Source organism: Osmia bicornis, chromosome 4 (assembly GCF_907164935.1).
Source record: "Osmia bicornis bicornis chromosome 4, iOsmBic2.1, whole genome shotgun sequence".
Classification (NCBI taxonomy): domain Eukaryota; kingdom Metazoa; phylum Arthropoda; class Insecta; order Hymenoptera; family Megachilidae; genus Osmia; species Osmia bicornis.
The window spans coordinates 7,001,466-7,019,239 of record NC_060219.1 but is presented as its reverse complement, the minus strand read 5'-3'; the positions used below and the strand labels follow the sequence as shown (position 1 = coordinate 7,019,239).

At 41.9% G+C, this 17,774-nt stretch overlaps 2 protein-coding genes across 6 annotated transcripts in view; one reads left to right on the top strand and one right to left on the bottom strand.

The window, feature by feature from the left end:
• LOC114881128 (zwei Ig domain protein zig-8-like) overlaps positions 1-13,812 on the bottom strand; it is a 211,088-nt gene extending 197,276 nt beyond the window's left edge. The window contains exons 1-2 of one of the 4 annotated variants that reach the window (XM_029197812.2): positions 12,570-13,812; positions 9,464-9,602 (exon numbers count right to left, since the gene is read on the bottom strand). In XM_029197812.2, coding sequence (XP_029053645.1) covers positions 9,464-9,527 — 64 coding nt within the window. In that variant the 5' untranslated portion in view covers positions 9,528-9,602; positions 12,570-13,812. The remainder of the gene's footprint in view (positions 1-9,463; positions 9,603-12,569) is intronic. The other 3 variants (XM_029197818.2, XM_029197796.2, XM_029197803.2) reach the window with 3 other exon arrangements.
• A 102-nt stretch (positions 13,813-13,914) lies between these two features.
• Positions 13,915-17,774, top strand: part of LOC114881093 — a 40,313-nt gene continuing 36,453 nt past the window's right edge. For both annotated transcript variants that reach the window (XM_029197742.2, XM_029197737.2), the window contains exon 1: positions 13,915-14,062. In XM_029197742.2, coding sequence (XP_029053575.2) covers positions 14,038-14,062 — 25 coding nt within the window. In that variant the 5' untranslated portion in view covers positions 13,915-14,037. The remainder of the gene's footprint in view (positions 14,063-17,774) is intronic.

Genomic DNA, 17,774 nt, shown 5'->3' with positions numbered 1-17,774 from the left:
TAATACCATTAATTGTAAAAAAAAGTAAACGAAAGCTAGGGAAAAATCTGTGTAATTAAAACGATTGGAATTTTCACAGAACGAAGAAGACCGAAGCGATAATTCAAACGTTTTCAACGAATCCGTGGACTCTAGTTTAAAATCCGCTTCCATTTCTCTTCCATAACTTTTAAGTTCGCCTCTAGTATCTTGTTCCATATAGTGCTTTCGGGAACATATGTTACCCTGCCGCTTAAAGTGTTAGCAGTACACTTACGTTCGAGATATTACTCGTTCCTCATTCTAATGCATTTCAAACAGTTTACCTTTATACCAAAAATTCTTTAATCCAAACAAATGATTCTTTATTTGCATAGAAAATACCTTCTCGCGATACCGGTCTGTTCGGCATCCAGCGTCTATTAATTAAAACTCGGGCATCGAGCAAATAGAACGAGTGCTTTGCACCTCTCTTGCTTCATCGGTTCGAGACATTAGCAAAAAGCGAAACAGCAGGTAGTTTACTTAATTAAGCTCAAAGACGACAAGCAAAGTATCGGAATAGGAAATTCTCGCTTGGAAACGTTCCTTTCTTCGAGCAGTGAGGTCAAGCGAATCGTTTCAGACGATTCAACGAATCAAACAATACAAATTTCTATAATCAATAATCTTGAACGTTAGTAGTGAACGCAATCTTCAACGAATTGAAAATCTCTACAATTGGCAAGTTAACTCTGCTTATTACGAGTGCCAGTAAGTAGAGTTAAAAGTACAGTTCAGGTGTAAATGCAGGAAATTGAAGAAGAATTGTAGAAACGAATTTCAGTTTACGAAAACGCGATATAATTGTGAGACGAGTATTTTCGTATTACCGATATACAGGTAGAAATCCTAGAAGAGAGCGAGAAAAAGATTTTACGATTTCCGTGGCGGAGTAGGTAGTCTGTTTCGTAGAAAAGAAATCTTTGCGGCGCGCGAAGTAATTCCGCTATTACGACTGGACGATTTCGCAAGTGCAAATGAGAAAAGTTTTCGCGAGAAAATTTTTCGCTCCCGACGTGGTAAATATATATGCGACACGCGACAATATTAAGATTATACGTTGGCCTGCTTCTCGGGGTGTTTACCCTGTATAGGTGAAAAAGAGCGCGGTGAGCCAGAAGTGTGCTTAAGAAACGATACATCATGGCAAGAAATACCGTTAAAATTTGTAAATTACGAAAAAGAAATTTTTAATTAGTCCAGAACAAAAATAGCAAAAGATTGCTGTTAGAAAAATATACGTGAGTTAAAACGAACGATTTTAACAACGATTTGCCTGATTGAAGAGACACCGTGGAGAGATCTTGCGCGACGTTCAATCAATGCGTGCGAAAGCTCGGAAGGGAACAGGGAGAAAAGGGGTAGGTGGTAAAGAGTTAGGGAGAAAAAATGGGACGCGAAGGAAAAATAAAGTGGAGGAGTAGAAAGAAGTGGTTGTAGGAGGGATAGCTAAACTAGTGTAGGTAAGTGCAGCAGTTACAGATTAAGCGCAACTAAACATCCCTTAAACAACTTGCCCATAAATTCAACGGGAAGATTAAGACGCTCTCAGCTGCCCTACCCTCTCCTAAATACTCCTCTCCGTATGCCCTCGTCTGCAGTGACAGAGAAACGTTAGAAATTCGCGGCTTTCCATCTCTTTCCATTTCCTGACTTCCTCTATTCCTTGCACCACCCCCTTTGCTCTGTCTCTTTTTATCTATTACCCGTTTCGCTCGAGACCGAACGTGCACCCTTATCTGTTTCCAGCCTCGTTCCGTCTCTGTTTGTTCCTGTCACTGACAGTATAACTCACAGCCTTGCTCCCTCTATCTCTAGCTACTTAGAAGAAGTAGCCTAGCTAGCTGTAACTAACGACGCCTGATTATTGCGGCCGCAAGATAAATTCGCTTAATTTCACCCTCAGGCCTAGTTATGTCCTGTACGTATAGTCTCGGTTCACATAGTCGGAAGTTAAGGTAAATCCAGTGTGTTCAAGGAACGTACGAAGGCGAAACATTTCTAGAGCGAAGCATGTTACGTACCATCGACGTCTCTATGGTTCTCCCCTTAATGAAATGGTGGGTTATTTGGTCGCTTAAATCTACGAAGGATAGGATAGCCGGGCGAGAAATACAAGTAACAGCTATCTCGGTGGAAACGAAGAAATACGCTGGAAGAAAATCGAACGAGTCCGCACCCTCTACACGGATATTTATTTCACGGGAAAACTTTAAGAACACCTGATGGAGTTTTATGAAACTGTGTTTCATATAAGGGAACTTCCCTCGATGTACCATTTCTTTGAAAGTTTTTTTATTAATACCCAGCATTGCGAAAACGTCTGCTTACGAGTGTAAAGGATATTACATCGCGATATTGCCAATTATTATCCCCGTCGCGTTTCCTTCAAACGGAAAACGACCAACTTACAGGAAACATACATATATATTTTTTTCTGATCGAATCTTCTTTATCGCTACCATTCGAACCCGACTGTCCAATTATGCCGCTTTAAATACACGATTCCACTCGGCGAACGGAGCATCGATATTCCTCTAGTCAATTATCAATTATTTCGTTTCTTTCGAATTGTTTCGGTACAAATAGAGTTTGCTCTCGAATTCAATAAAGAAGTCTGAGGATACGAAAAAACCGGAAGAGCGATCGATGGGCGGGCCTCTTTTCACCCGTCCAGCTTGCATCGATTTTCCTTCGAAACGCGTTAAAGGTATTCCAATATATTTTCCACGACGATGAGTAGCCAGCCAAAGTGACGGGCTATTGAAAGCTACGCTTCGTGAAATATGCTAAAGTACTTCAAACCGGACCAATGAAGATAAACTCTTCGCGACGTTTAATTAAAGTCTTGCGAGAAATCTCACGAGTAAGATCATTTCTGCTTCGATTTTTCTTTTTTCCTGATCGTACAAAAAAGAGCAGAGAATCGTTAACGAAATCCGTCCACCTTGCCAGGAATCGCATTACACGGTGGCAGTGCGATTAGCTGACGGAAGAAGCGGGCGATAATCGAAGGATCGATCGCAAAGAGAATTCGAGAATGACGCCAGCAAACGTGCGCGCGACTTCGAGTGCCAATAACCTGTCAACGAAACAAGCGTCTTCGTTTCCTGTTTTCGACACGGTACCGCTTCGAAACGGCGCGTCACGTTTACATCGGTTAACCCATCGTAACCGATCAAATATTTGCTACCGCTACTGCCAATATTTTACAGCGTCAATCATAAATTAATGATCACAGATTAAACAAGATTATTTACCAACGAAGATGAAGACTAACGGACGAATTGGGTCAAGAATGTTAATTGCTATCGCGATCTCGAAGCGCGAAACGCCAACGCGTTTGAATCGCTTAGCGCGGCTTCAATGGGGGATGCATTGAAGAACATCGAGAGGTATGTGCAATGGCTGACGCTCTAAGTGCAGTTGCATCCGTCGTGGAAGTATTACCCTGTGATTTGTCGCCCTCCTTTTGCGTCTCGTCCTTCTTGTCACCCCCCTTCTATCATCATATTTTTCACCCCTTCCACGACAGCGATAAAGTTCAATTTAAAATGCAAATATTTCGAGCTGACAAAAAAGTAAACAGAGCAGCCTCGAGTGGCAACGTACTAAAACACCGTCTTGACACAAAGAAACACCAACACCGCACCGTCACGAACGAACTTACAACGATCGTCGACCATTATCTCGAATCCATCGAACTCTAAAAAGTTTGTTCTTAAACCGCTCGCGGTTCGGTTCAATGTGAAAAACTTGGTCGGCGTAAAAAAAAGAAGTCGATCGATTTTTCACACTGCAGCTCGTGTTCCTCTTTCTCGGTTGGAAACAATACTTTCTCCGCGTTAAGCGTGCAGCTTCCTCGAGCAAGTGGTAACGAGCAAGAACAGTTTTTCCTTTTCAGCTAAGAAAATATTACACGCCTCGTGGTCGAGCGATCGGAACCCGATTTCTTTTCGAAAGGAATTATTTTGAATACGTGTGCAAAAGATGGTACCTATGGAATACCCATTACTTTTCTTTATCGTCTGTACGTTTTCTCCGCCAAAGTACGAACGTTTTGTTCGTTTATGCCGCAAGATATTCTGAATACACAGGCTGATTCAAGGATTTCACGGAGCGGATCAAAGTGTAGCATAATGCAAGGGTTTCTTCATTGGTACACTAAATTTTCGATAAACTTACGCAGTAAGTTTCGATTCCCCTCGAAGAATCCCAATGAATAACGAATTTCGTTTTGTTCGCTCTTTAACTACGAATTCAAAATCTTCTAAATTTAACGTTCTAGACTAATGGAATATTTATTTAAGCTAAATTGAGATCTGCATATAAATGTACATTATCATACATGTATGAATTTGCAGAAAATGCAAATGTGGATTCATTATACCCAGCGGGGTTACTTGATACTGATTGTGAGTGGAAATGAATTTTAATTCATTATCTAGAGTCTGATGCATGTTTAGTGATTTAATATTGATTGGTTAACAATTATTGATACAATTTTCAGTTTGAATAGGTAACTCGAAATATAATAGTAGATAAGTGTGAAGAAATATAATTTTGTAGTATCCTCTTGTCGTTTAATCGCGAACGGAAACATTCTATCATCGAGGGATGATGAACAAAGTTAAAACGAAAGCTAGTACTTGAGAGGAAAGTTTAATTTAATTTCCACAGTTTACTTCTCTCGAAACAGTTCAATTTCACATCCTCCTAGTTTTCCTTCCAAACTCCCATATGTTCTATACATACCTACATTCCGAGCGATAAATCTACCAAAAGCTTCGACATATTTTCTTGAACATCGTGTATCGCCGCAGGTGTACTACGTCCGAGCTTGACCATTCATAAAACTTTCATCAAAGTATCAATTTCAAAGAAAATATCACACGAGTTAATCAAAAGGAACTTCGTTTCGTGAATATTTGCCCTGTCTTTGTAAGCATAAAAGATTTCTTAATTCATCGAACACCCTCCTCGGTGGCTTCCTAAATTAAACTTTCCGGGAAAGCAGAAACTTTTTGTACATCTCTAAACAAAGAAAGGCTCGGAAAGTGGATAACGTTGGTCACGAACGCGCCACCTCGGGTATAAATCTCTTTTACGTCAAAACGGAACAACGAGTTTTCCCTGGTGGCGCGAGGCAATCCCCAAAAGCGATAAGAAGCGGAACACAATAACACCGTCGAACCCTTCCCACGTCGTTAAGAAACGTCAGACCTCGAACAAAGTTCGAGGACGTGGTTTAACTTGGCACGACAAAAGGGGAGAGGCCAGCCTCCGAGTTACATTCAATATTTTCTTCGGCGTCGTTATAATAACCGCCTAGTTAGCCGCCTTCTCGAGCTGAGAACAATACCGTAGGCTGCAGTTTATGCACCGCTAACACTTTTATTCACCGACGTACCACGAGCACACCTCCGAGAGTTTGTATCGACTTCGTTGCCTCCAACAGGGTTCATTGTATTACGAGAAACCGAGACGCGATCTTAAGAAAAGGCTTGCAAAAGAACGGTCCGAATCGCGAACGATCTTTCCCTGCTCCACTTATCTTAAATTATGTATCTGAGCTGTTGATCAAGGAAACGTGATACATCGCGATAAATTCGCTTAAAGAATTCGATGATGGATGGTAGAATTAGAATTATCTAGTTATTTATAGCGAAATAGACTAAATACTTGTTAAAAGTGGGGCAAATTCACTGCTAGATCACAAGAAGCCTAAAGGAAAGCAGTACATACTCGGTCAACTCGATCAGATAATCTTAACGAATCTAGATAAAAACATAGGGACAGGTTGGTACAAGAATCAGCTGGTTGAAAAGTGACCCAAAAATTGACAATTAGGATCGATCTGTTTTTGCAGATAGCTCTCGGAATGAAAAGGAAGAGGAAAAGCGAGAGAGAGAGAGAGAGAGATAGGAAGGAAAGAAAGCTTTGGGGCGGGTTGATTTAAGCCCTGCAGGTGGGTGGTTGAAATCTTTGATAAGGCACGGCTAGCGTGAACGCTGATTGGTCGCCCCAGGCTTCGCGTCACCGTTCAAACAATGCGCTCCGTGCTAACAATGCAATCCCGACCGAGATAAAGACATATAGAGGCAGGCAACCTATATCTGCGGGCCCGACAACATCGTCGTTTCTATGATCTTCTTACATCCCGGTTACTCGCGGCTCTGTCTTCAAAGGGTCGTGTAACCGTGTCGCGAAACAGGGCCAAACCTGGCACGCCTCGCTCCAAACTACGTTATCGCATCGATTTCTCCGCGAATTGCCGTCCACTTTTTTACCCAATCCTATATCGTATCGTTCGAGTTAACCGGCACCACTACAATTCCCTTATTGTGCCATTCGTTCCCTCGTTCAGGGCAAATATCACGATAGATATGGTCAAAGTTTGGCATCATTTTATGCGATCAAATACTCTATCTTCTAGAGGAAATTCATTTTCAACCGCGAACCGTGAATAGAAATTCCTAAAGAGGGATTTACATTGATTACCCGGAAACCGCAAAGGTAATCTCGTACCTAACTAGATTCCGCGTGAAATAGAATTCCTCCGGTTAATATCTCAAAGCGCGTGAACGAGGCTTTGTAGCGGTTGTTTCTTAATAAAGTAATATCGTTGGTCAACAGCTCTAAAACTCGTAATTCCTTTTTCATCGGTCGTATCAAACGCGAACCGGTCGATCGATTTGTTTCGATTTATTCACCGATATTGCCGGTGGCGACAGGGGGTTAAACCGTGTGACGGTGCGCAACAGCTATCAGTTAATGGGAAAATAATAGAAATGCAAGTGCTGGTTCTAGTCTCATTATTATCGAATAGCCGTGAGCGACGGTAATGCACGCTTAACTCTTGGTCTCTCGTCTTTAACGTCACGTCCAACAGTCGCTTCGTCAACGAACGTTCGGCAAATTGGTGATGTAATTACGAGAGGCTGCTTGGTCAACAGGCTTACCTGGCCCGTTGGAATTGCTCGTAATGACCGATCGGACGTATCTGCGCGTCTATCGTGAATTCGCCAACTTCGATGTACATGCGTCATCGCGTGTATACGTACATTATGGGTATGTATAAGCGTAGAGAGAAACAAGAGGACGTTGGCGAACGGATACGTGTATTTCGATGAATACATCCGGAATGGCGATGCGACCGACAGATTGCACAGAAACGTTCGAACCGAAAGCAGCAACGACATCCAAGGGGAAAGGCAACGAGAAAAAAAAAGATGGGAATGAAACCGGATGGAGATGAGTTTGAATTTGACTCGTGCCTCGTTAATTTTTCGCCCCGTGTCACTGCATTGTTTGGCCCGTGAAAAAAAGAGAGTGTTTATTGCCCGCAGCTCGAGACGGAAGCTAACGAGTCGCCTGTACGTATGTATTTTTTCGCTCGCCTGTGCAGGAGACCGTGCACTCTGCACCAACCACCCACACAATCGCAGACTACTCGAGCATTCTCGTTTTAATGATTCTGATCTAACAAGGCCGTCTAAGTTGCACCGCTCGACGGACGTTCGATGTTCTCGTATCGTTGTCCGTGTTCGAACAGAGAAAAATAAAGAGAAAGAAAGGAAAGCTCTTTTCTATTCCTGTTCTATCATAGGGGTTTCGGTTAGATAGCCGATCGAATTTCAAGCTTCAAATTAACCCTTTGACTGCTATGGACGCAGATATGCGTCCGATGAAAGCTACCGACGCAGACTAGGGACGCGTACCTGCGTCCTATATACTAATCATAATTAACTAAAAGTTATCAACGCATATTACTAATTACACACCACATGTTATCACGTTATAATGATATGACAAAACGCTGAAAAGGAAAAACAAATGAAAAAATGAACTGAGAAATGAAATGGAATAAAAAGAAAAGTAATAAGTGTTAGTGACTTGATTCTTATTTTGTACACACAGAACGTTCAAGCCTAGAATCCTCAGCGGTCAAAGGGTTAATACGCGACATAGTGCTATTTTGCGGTGATTTTACGTCATCGAATCGTACGAAACTTCGTACGTTTGGAAATTGACCAACTGGCACGCAACGACTCAATATTGTACGCGAACGTTCATATCGAAAACAAACGAAATAAACAATTAATCGCGAAAGGTTTCGCCGTAACGCATTAATTATGAGACCGCGTTGGCTGCTCGATAAGCTTCAAACATGTTCTGTTAACATTGCTCCGATGTATTTACACTTCCGCCCTCGCAAAGGATCAAACGATCACGCTCGAACGTGTTCATACGCGTATAGTCAAATAAGCGAACTCACTTTGATTCGAGGATCATTGTATGTCGCACACGTAGCACACCCTTCGGAGGGGTGCAGCGCCCAACCAACAAACGAACCATTGCATATGCAAGAGCACGAAATTCCTGTATGGAGCGATTCAACGATTCGTTGGAAATGATCAGGGTGAAACAGGTAGTAGCGACCATCGAGAAAATTATTCTGCCTGGTATCGGATCACGGAACAACCTGCAGGAGGAAATTCAGGAAGGAAAAAAAGGCGTTCGTTTGTTCTGGGTCAAGCCTGAATATTTGAATTGTAGATCGAACTTCTTCGTGACTCTTCGACAAGAACAAAAACGATAAGAGATAGGAAAGAGAGACGTATAATTTTCCCTTCCCCTTGTAATCGTGACCCAATATCAATTGGCTATCAAGAAGATTAAATTAGACGTTAGACGAAGCCTCCTGGCGAGAATGAAATATTTCGTTGCAACGAATTGCAAATAGAAATGTTTAAAATTTGAACTTTAATTTAAGCTGGCTAAGTTATCGACAAGAATTAACTTTACTTTCCTCTACTAGAGCGAAAGCTCGTAACCATCTGAAAATCACTTTGCTACCGTAACGACGTTATCGCTAATTGCCGCCTTGCATTCGAAATGTCAACGTTCTTCCGCACAGTTTTGTCCAAGTGGACGCAAGAAGGAGAAAAGAAGTCGAAAGTTCGTTAGCGACTCGAAACAACTATTCTTGCATCTAAATTGAATGCGAACGAGTTCGAAGGTAACGAGAAACTTTCAACGCTTGTGCAATGGCCGCAGACGCGTCGCCTTTACCAGGTCGTTTTAATTATGCTTTTACCAGAATGGTCCAACCCTTTCGCGCGAGCGTGTTAAGCGAAGAGGAAAACGGATTAACCAATGAAGAACTGTGATCGAAAATTCTATTACACGATTCCTGCGTATCATAGGGATATTATCAACGTCTGATAACGCGGACGTTGCTTTCGTTTCTGATCGAACGATTCTACCGCGTAATTAAGATTTTAAATGTCCCGGCGAAACGTATCGGTTGCATGCTCGCTTTCAATTAAAACCTACGAGTAATATTTTTTTAACAACCGGCGAAAGAAATAAAATTAGAGCACCAAAGACGAATGATCATGCAATGAATCAAAGAAAAGAGTTTTATAATCGGACTCACCGTTATTAATCGCAGCAAAAGCGACGGCGCTGAGCAGCCATGCAGCCACGCTGACGGCGGACATCTTCGTTTCCCTCGTTGCAATTTTCACCTCACATAATATGTGTCTCTAGGACGAATTCGGACGAGTCGGGACGAGCTGGAACATAAAGAAGATAATTCTCAATTTTTCGAAGAATTTTCACAGTTAACAAAACGATCATTTCCGATCTGTCGCATTATCCCCTTATCCTTTGCGCCTCCGTAAAACGATCCCGCAAAGCTGCTCATCCGTCAGAACGGAGATAGCGTTGGTTTAAGAATGGATCTACGCGGTAGATGTGCCTCTTATACCGCTAACCTTCAACGAAATGGTGGATCGTAGCCGGGGCTGATGTCCTCGTGCATCCCCCTCGAGTCCTACCGTTTCACCCCCGTGCTCGTCACGCGGTACATTTATTTAAATCACACGCGACTCTCTGCTTGAAAACGCGCCCTAACAGAGAGATCTCTTTGACGCGAACAACGTACAAGGAGCAGTAGACGGGAGGACAAAGAGTTAGAAATAGCATCAGAGACAGAGTACAATGGGAAAGGAAAGTAAAGGGAAAATGTTAGGCAAAAGAAAATAGAAACATGGAATTAGAAAGAAAAAAGAAAAAAAGAGGAAAGAAACGGTGGCAGTGGTAGAAATAAGAGGAGAGGAATAGAAACCAAGAGGGAAGTAGAAAAAAATGGAGAAAGAGTTACAGGGAGGAGCGAAGGAGAGAGGAAAGCTATCACTCTGTCCGTCTCGACTACTTTCGCAACCTGCACACAACTCAACCAACCCTTCAGACGCACGTTTCCCGCTAGTTCTCGGCTCCTTTCATCCGGCTTCGCTTTTACTTTATGCACCGGTTGTGCATGGACTTTATATATACCCGTCGTGCACCGTGTGCCACGAAAACCCGAAATTCCGCTTCACCACTACACGAGAACGTCACCGACCCATCCTTTCGTCTATTACTTTACTCGAAACTTGGACGAATTTTACGATTGGGACAATGATTTTTGATCATCGGTCAGCTCTGCGTGCAAATTTCTCGCATACGTTTCTGTTCTGAAAATGTCAGCTGATCGTTTCAAAGGATAAAAATTCTATTCTCCATTAAAACAATTCAACCCCCAAGGTGCTTTCAGCATATTACAACGGCCTGTTATTCGCGACGAAAATACGTTTGTTTACCTTCCCCGAACAGAGACTCCGGACTATTTGCGTGTTTCAAAGTCGAATTGAAATACAAAGAGTGAACGAAAGAAGTTTCTTCCTCTAACGTACACAAGAAACTCGTGGACGAAAGAAAAGGAATGGACGCAGTTAATACAAGGATGCTTAACTCGGTTTTAGAGTACAAATAAAACGCGCGCGACTCGCAAAAGGTAAGGTTTCATTCGCGTTTTTTGCGATAATGATATCATCCATAAGTTAAACAAGATGCACCAAGCATGAAATAACATTGCTGAAAATAATGCCCTATTTCCACCGCGAGATATGAAACTCTTTTTCTCTTTCCACTAAATCAGATGTTCCGTACCATATAAACAAAAAAATCGGCCGAACACCCTTTCCAGTTGTACATTTTAAAATTCAGCTCGAATTCGAATCATTAATTAAATACGGAAATGTACAAAATCCGAAACGAACGAGAATGTTTTATATCATAATAACAGTCCGTTCAAAACTTTGCACAGCGTATTGTTAACTCGTTAGCATGCTGAATAATTAGCATGCTGAATAAGAACTTTATTATTTAATACGCGTTTGATATGATTTACAATATGTGGTCATTTTGTCAGATAAGTTTTAAACACCAGTTAAATCAAATAACGAAATGAAATATAACCGGTGACCACTTCAATGGGTAAAACACGAGGGACGATCGCGAAGCGTGAACCAGGACCGAAAGAAAATTCCACTGTCTGCTTTATTACGAGTCCATAGCGTTTACAACTTTTTTACGGTGGTACGCGTTTCCATAATTTACAAGGTAAAGTTAAATTACCCTAGCGTAGCGAGCAAACAGCCAGTATAATCTAGAATCCGCCACGTTTCTAGCAAAGAACGACCGCGATATTCGTAATTAGTGCGCGGTAATTTCGTCTGTTTTTTTTCTGCTCGCTCCGTAAAATTAAACGACGAATTTCGGTTTTTTAACCATTGTTCCGGATAATAACTAACGCAATTCGTTGCTACAGTAATCGACAGTTCGCGAGCTAATCTCTCAGACAAACTTTTTTTTTTCGTATACATTCACGCAACGAATTTCCCTCGCAACGATTCCACCAAAGTGCAGCGATAAAACAAGCTGTTTCAATTTTATTAAACAAACGATACCGCAATTGCAGCCACGAAATTGCGTGGCAACGAATTTCTGCCGTGCGTTCATTTCGCATTTATTGCTAATCCTCTCGAATTAGCAATTTGTCATTCCTCTCCGTTGCGCGAATAAAAACATCCTCCCTCCCCCTCTTCCTCTCATACGACAATTATTGCATGCATTATTTAACTTGATACAACTGAACCGAGCAAATACATATAACGTTAATTGTATCAAACGAAAGTAGGGATCAAAGTGAAATTCATTTTAAATAGGTTATGAGATAATATAGTTTGATAGAGAAATCCAATATCTGACTAAATCTAAACCAGTCGAAAGTAACCTTTACCATTCCTACCCACAGTGTTTTGAATCACGAAGTTAAGCCATTGGCAAATATTGCCCGCCATTTTGTTGTTATATTCGAGCAAGAATAGAAGCCACGATCTCCCTTCGAATCGTGATAACCTCGTGTTAACTTAACCTTAAACGGTGTAGCTGAGTCAATCGTGATCGGGTCAATATTCAAGTGTTCAGAGTTATTCGAATAAAAAATTCATATTCAGAATTATTTACACGCGTAGTTTGTTCTTCCGTTTCATTTCGAAATTGAAATATCGAGCGCGAGAGAGAAATCTTGAAGAAACCCGATCAAGTCTGACGCATCGGTCGCTATCGAAGCGAAAAGAAATTGGCAATGAATGTTCCCCCATTGATTCTCTGGCATCGAGCCTCGTAGAAAAGAAAAATGCGATAGTTCGTCTTACCTATTGCCGTTGCTACGCCGCTTTCATCCCTTCGCCGTGGATGCTACGAAAAGCTGCTCACTTTTTCTCCCACTTTTCCTATCGCCTCTATCTCCCTCTGGAACTGGCGTCCTTCTTCCGCACGCAACGACACAATTTGTCACTCGCGAGAAAACGTTTAACAAAAATCTGATCGAGCTTCCTCTTTAACCTGTCACACACGCGATTTCAACGCCACGAGATACACTGAGACGGCGTCGCTATTTGCTTCGATACTGAACGATTACTTCGAGATCGATATATCGAATCATTCCAACGACTAGCAACACTTCTTCCCGGCTATTCTACTGTCGCATAAAATCCACCGTTCTTCCAGATTCTCGCTCACTCGCCACGGTAACTGTCCGTGTCGTGGCTAATTAATTTCAAACACAAGCGTGATAATAGGAATCCCAGAGGGGTGTTTTAATTAAAACTGAAAACTGAATGTCGCTCACACGATGCACTTGACCTTCCCCACGGGAGATTTAATTGAAAACCTCTTGATAGCGAACCACGACCGTTGCACATACCCACGTCGATTAATCGAACACTCGTGTATCGCATGTTCGACGTTCTTTCCTGAACATTCCAGCCGCCCACGTTTTACGATCTATTGCTGGCTAATCGATTGTAGCGCGCTTCGATTCTCGATCGCGCGTCAAACGTAATGGCGGAGGGTTCGCGCGCGGTGCCGCCCGTTTATTAGTGGTGTGAGTCGTTCAACTTTCAAATCTTTTCTTGTAAAGTTTTTGTTACTATAAACTGTTTAAGATGTGTCTTCTAACAAGTGCTATACAAGGAACCATCGAAAGAAGCACTGGATTATTCGCGAGAGAAATCAGAAATCATTCTCATGCACTGTGGAGCAACGTTCTGTAAGCCGCGTCACTTGATTCACTTTAAATCACCACCGATCGCGACGTTAATGCTAACGAATGCTGTTCGAATTACCGATAGTCCATTATCCGTGACGAACACTCGCGTACGAGATTTAAAAAATTCCTGTCATCACATTCGAAACAACTAAACGTTCGTCCACACCGATCACGTGATTAACGTCATTTCGTGGCGAAGATTTGCAACGGTATGGTCAATCCGTCGCGGACCAATAACTGTTTTCACTTCGAATTACTGTAGTGATTAGAAGCTGCGCGCGTGTATACGTATGCGTACGCGTACGTGACAGATACAAGGTGAGATCCGACCGCGTCGAGGTACGAAAGCGAACTGACGTCCTGAGGGTCGCAGCGCCCCTGCGACGGTCGTCCGGCGAACCGTTTCACCGCAGGAGGTCCCCCCACCCCACTCTCTTCCCGGCTCTTCAACGCTCCACTACACCTGAAGCTCCAAGTCGCAACGGGGATGTCGTAGTTACATGTCAATTTCAAAATCCTGTTTATTTACAATTGTGAATTCCATGGATTGAAACAACGACAACCGTGCGGATATGAAATCAATTGGACTGCTGCATGGTAAGTAATATTAATTATTAACAATATTTCTGATTTGCATGTATTTTGTGTTTTATCATTTATACCGTTAGTTTGCACAATAGAATGGCATCCCATGTTTGGTATTAACGATATCATTTGTTATTTACCATTCACGTTATTCACCTCATCCTTGATAAACAACAATTATAAATTACAGTACTTTACTTGGTAATAATTTAAAAAATAAGTAGATCAGGATGATTCATTGATCCTGGATTTAAATAATTGAAAGGGCTATCATAAATTCGTTATTCAGAATGGTATTTGTGACGATTAAAGGTTAGGAAAGCTGATTTAAGGAAGACAATTTATACGATCCTTTAATCGATGCGCTTTAAATCATTCTCTTGACGGAATAAGGCTCGGCTTGCGAATTTTCGTGTACGCCCATCTACATATAACGTAGTCACGTTATTCGAGAGAGAGCAGACCTTGTGCGATCTAATTTCGTTTTAAATTAGAATTGTTAACCCAAAAATCAACGTAACTCGATAATTTGCAGAGGTTACGTTTCATCATGAAAATTATGTATTCTTGTTAGAAATTCATTAGTGTAACGGAGAATAATGAATTATAGCACCTTTTAATATTTTCAACACCTGTGTCGTAGTCTAATTTCCAATTAAGACGTTATTAATATCGAGGCCAAAGGAAAACGGCGGTTGTTTATCGTGGATTATATTACAATTTATGTTGCGAATCTATTCGCGTATAGAAACTCTGCTCGTAAGCGGTTGAATTTCTGATATCTTTATTTTATCCGTGTTTTCGGGTTAAATTAATCCAAGCTTTCCAATAAACATGCAAAATTTTCAGCAAACAAATGAATGTTCTATCGACCATTAATCATAAAGTCAGCTTAAGCTATAATTGTTTGGAACACACTGTTGTTCGATATTAAACTTGACGATACGATCTCGACATTGAATGTTTGATGGCGCTGTTAGGAATCAGGGAAACGCACCCCGTATTATGCTTCCTCCCGGCAAATGTTTCGATAAAAGTTTTCGGTGAGGGGGGAAAAAAAAGTTGGTCGATGAGCATGTTTACTTAACAACCGAGAAATTCATGGACACGTACGGTTGACTACCTTACACTTGGGAGGGTTGAAAGGTGGGAGTTACAGAGGGTAGCTCGTTTCACACAGCAGCGCTTCGCTTAATTACTAGTTACTAGTAGCAGGAGTTAGGAACGTTTAGCTCACAGTTCACGCTACCCCACAAAAGCTTATACCGTTACGATGAACTATTCCCATTGCTAGCTTAGATTCAACAGCAAGACTTCACCGCACCGAGATTCCTATTACTTCGAAATCATATCATCTGACGGAACCACCTTCCAGTTAATTCTCGAACGTTGTAACCGTCTTACTTTACGACACAACTGTCCGCGTTACCAACTTTCCGCAACTATTTAACAAGACACGTCGACATTACACCGTTATCACATGTAAATTTTGTCTGGTTCTAAATTTCCTCCTTCTAACACTCTACGAAGATTTTTTCAAATATTTTCTATCCCGTACGTGTACGAAGTGAAAATGTTAGTGTACTCGAAATGGTGATACAAGAGTCAAGACGACAGGAAAAAGCGATTGTTGCAGAAGCCGGGATAAAGAGAGAATTTTCCTACTCGCAGAATGCGACCTCGATTTACCAAACGCTGCAACATTCGGGTTCGCTTGGTGCTTTACTACGTTCGAACGAACATGCCACTGTGCACATTACACGTGAGATATCGATCTCGTTCGAGGTCCCCTGTTGTTCGTAAATCCAAAGAGCAGGACGAATCGCTTTATCAATATTGCATACGTCGATAAGTATCTTATAGGGGAAAACTGATCAATGAAACGAAGACTAGGATATAGAACCGCGTATCTACTGTAAATACAATTTTCACTACTTCAGCAAGATTCGAATCGGATTTTTATCTTCTTCTTCTTCTCAAACACCGTGTTAATAATGGAAAAAGAAGGAATTATGAAATATGAAAGTTATAAAACAGCCTGATGGTAGTCGGACTTAGAACAGTAAAAAATAACTCTCCGTAAGGGCGATGTTGTTTCGCTTCGAAGACGGAAATGACTGGTCCCAGAGAATGTCGCGAGCTAAGTAAAAATGAGGCATCCCAGAAGTAACAGCGGCAATTTAGTCAGAGTACATCCCTTGTCGCCTTTGGCGAGGCATCCGAACCCCGTGCAACTATACCAGTGGACACACCATCCTGCTTCGTTTGTATCCACACGCGTATAGTTACACTAGGCTTTGCGCCGCCTACGCGTGCATGTAGATAGTAGAGAGCGAGGATACCACGTACACTGGAGCAGTTAGAGCTGGTTGGCATCCGTTAGCCGTGGACCATACACACGTAGATTGGATCGGACATTGCACGCCGTCAGCTCAGTTTCTGAACAAGGAAACTGCGTCCACAGCCAGTGTGCTCTCCAATAGGATAGGTACTGACCCGGCCACCCGTACATTCGGGCTATCGAGTTGTAATGTACAGTACGAAAGGCAATCTAGATTTCTCACTGACAAGATCGCGCTGGAATTTCTGTCAATTTCGACGCTCGCTAGCGATCGGCTACCGATTAACCGTCCTACCAATGATATGCGAACATTTTGAGTTTGTCCACAATGAGGAAACGATTTCGCTTGAATGTTTAAGAACTTTTATTGCACGGTGATGCATATTCATAATTGGACGGTGAAATTATCTGGTCACGAAATAGGAAATCTTATCATCGAGTCGTTTAGACGACCAACGTATAGCTGGATTTTCACTGAAAAACTTTGGTATTTACTTGACACCGAGCAATCTCGGGCAGCGCACGAACCTGTCAAAGTTTTTAGCCCATCAAAGTCCTCCGAAGACAGTTCCGTACATTTACTTAGCCCTTCGGCGACCCGAGGGAAAATCGATTTCTTCTTGCTGTCGTTTCCCGTTAATGGGTCGCGTAATTTAATTGCAACCGAACACGAATCCTTCGATGAAGTACAGAACTAGGTATTTCGTTCGGTAATCTGCTGCAAGTTGTACGCGTGATTGTTAGCTCGAGCTGCGGGGACGAGTTGTATCATGAAGGGAAGATTTGCTGCTCCTGTGTATGTAGGTACATCGGTTTGTCTATCGTACGTAAACGATGCTGTACGCTTTAAAGGATAACAGGACCGTCAACTAGCTCCTTCATTTGCATTTATTTCTGCTCGAGAAACTATTTAAATATTTGCCGTCGTGAACCGACGGTTATTTTAGCTGGAAATTTTGGATTTATTAAAAATATCTTCGAAATATTCAGCTTAAATCATGGAGCTTAAAAAGTTACGTTTTCTTATTAATCTGGCAGGGTTTAATTAATCGTGTTGAAATTGAAGTTTAAGCGTTTTAGCTTAAGCAACATTTGCGGGAAAACTTTTTGTGCGTTGAAAATATATTTCACGGTGTATTAACCTTTCAGGTTCGCGAAAGGAATCGCTTTTTAATGAATAACAGAAAGATAGCCGCAAACGCGACGTCTCATTAGTTTCCGCCAATTTCTGAAAGAAATGCACTCCGAAAGGAGCTTTAAATCGTCCGGTAATTCTCTCGCGTTTCATTCCGCCGGCATCGTTTCAACGAAACTTCTAATGAAAGCATCAACCGGGCCAAGAATAAACGATTTCGTCTCGTTTTCACGTCTACAGCTATCTCT